Raw genomic sequence first — 2115 nt, 5'->3', positions numbered from 1 at the left:
AAAAATTGATAAAACATTAATGGTTAGAGGTTACTTATCTAAAAATTGATAAAACATATACTTTAAAAAGCTAAGAAATTTTTATTTTTTGACACTTACATATAATTGTTGATCTTTTTCCTTCGCGAAGATCAACTTGCCCTTGCTTGTCTTCTTTGCGTGAGTGTCAACAAAGAGATCAACAATCGTGGGTACCTTACCCTTATTCTTCTTGGTCTTAGGAAAAAAACAAGGAAATTGTTACTCAAACATGATAATTAATGAGACTAATTAAATTAGAAGACTATTAAATTAAAAGCTAAGACAAATAACTTACATCTAACACCACACGATCATGAAAAGATTGAGACCCTCCATAATGAGTAGGCTCAACTTCGCGTCCTTATCTCCTCCTTTTCTGTTGATCTTGTTCCGGCCGATGCTTCCTTGAACTCAGGACTGTTCCGGTACTTGGTATATTCCTCATATGACGAACCTGTAATCAATAAAATAACAATTATTAATTAATATATTTTTAAAATATGTAATGAATTTTAACTAATTACGGGTATTAAAAGAAACTAAATACCTTTCATGAAAGATGGCGCCTTCTTCCTCTTAGACACCTTATACATGTTGTCCCTTAGCCTCTTCTTGCCAATGTCATTATACCTTTGCCAAACTAGGCGCTCAAGGTCGGTTGGCCAATAGAACACACGCTACAAAAAGTAAACACATAGATGAGAAACAAATTAATAATAAGGTAAAAAGAATAAATAAATTATATTTAATAATATATATTTTATAAATAGATACCCGGAAGTTGTTGAACCACATCTCCTTATCTTCATCACTAGCGTTACTCCAACAAGTAACGCCGTGTGTCATGTTCTCTTAGGTGCTATTAGTCACACCACGAACAACTGTTTGACTTCTAAACCTGAAATCAAACATGTTAAAAACATAATTATATAGGAATAAAAAATAATGTATAATTAACATATGTCTAAAAAAAAGTCATTTATTACTAAATAAAAAAATTACAAAATAGAATGAATAAAAAATTACCATAGACCATTCGGATCAAGGATCATCCCGCCGTCGTATGTCGGGGTACACCAACCTCCTCCTCCTCCTCCTCACTCACCTCCGTAGTAGAACGGTCAACGTCCTCCTCCCGCTCCGGGAACTACTACCTCCCTCACTATAGCCTCCGCGCCGCCTACCTCCTCCATGAGCCATGTGTACTACAATTGATTAAAAAGTGTTAGCAAATATTACAGGATAATTATTATAAGATACAAAAAAATAAAACCTAATAAACAGGTATAAAAGAAAAAATAAAACGCTAATAATTGTTTCCAAATTTTGATATGTATACTTTCAATACCTTCTCTTACTCATCATCATCATCATCCTCATCTTCTTCTTCTTCTTCTTCTTCTTCTTCTTCTTCTTCTTCTTCTTCTTCTTCTTCTTCTTCTTCTTCTTCTTCCTCTTCCTCCTCCTCTTCTTCTTCTTCCCCCTCTTCTATCTCATCCCTCTCCTTATCATTCTCTTCTTCTTCCTCTTCTAACTCCTCCTCCGCTTCTATCTCATTTGCATAAATAATTTCATCATGATCAACTGGGACAAAACTGTTTCGATACTACCTCTTCTTGGAAAAAGATGTATCAACTTCGATCGTGCCTTTGTTTTAAAAACGGCCCACCATTGCTTTTGTTGTCTATCATTACTTGTGCTCGGAAGAGATGCAAAATAAACTTGATGAGCTTGTTGTGCAAGTATAAATGGGTCATATTGAGAGTAGGTTCGAGTATGATTCACTTCCACGAGTTTGTAACGATCATGGACTCGTCCACCTACGGAATTATCCCTCCATTGAATCTTGAATAAGACGGTTTTATAACTCCGATCCCGGCCATTGTAGCACAACTCAAAGATATCCTCTAATATGCCATAATATTCATTGCCATCAAGAGAAGAAATAGTAACGCCGTAGTTGCATTTAGCCTTACTTTTGCCATAGTCAAATGTTTGAAACTTAAACCCATTAATTGAATATCGATTCCACGTCACAACCTTTCGAGAAGGACCCAAAGCCAAGCTTCTTATCACATCATCTTGAATATTTAG

At 35.2% G+C, this 2115-nt stretch overlaps 1 protein-coding gene across 1 annotated transcript; it reads right to left on the bottom strand.

The window, feature by feature from the left end:
• Positions 1–368: 368 nt before the first annotated feature.
• Positions 369–869, bottom strand: LOC141607352 (uncharacterized). The gene is made up of 3 exons (XM_074426702.1): positions 796–869; positions 569–698; positions 369–475 (listed from the first exon to the last, which is right to left on the bottom strand). Exons 1-3 carry the CDS (start codon positions 865–867, stop codon positions 369–371), a joined length of 309 nt encoding a protein of 102 aa, XP_074282803.1. The 5' UTR covers positions 868–869.
• Positions 870–2115: the final 1246 nt, after the last annotated feature.

The sequence above is a fragment of the Silene latifolia genome, chromosome 10 (assembly GCF_048544455.1).
Source record: "Silene latifolia isolate original U9 population chromosome 10, ASM4854445v1, whole genome shotgun sequence".
In the NCBI taxonomy this organism is placed as follows: domain Eukaryota; kingdom Viridiplantae; phylum Streptophyta; class Magnoliopsida; order Caryophyllales; family Caryophyllaceae; genus Silene; species Silene latifolia.
This window is presented reverse-complemented; position numbering and strand designations above follow the sequence as displayed.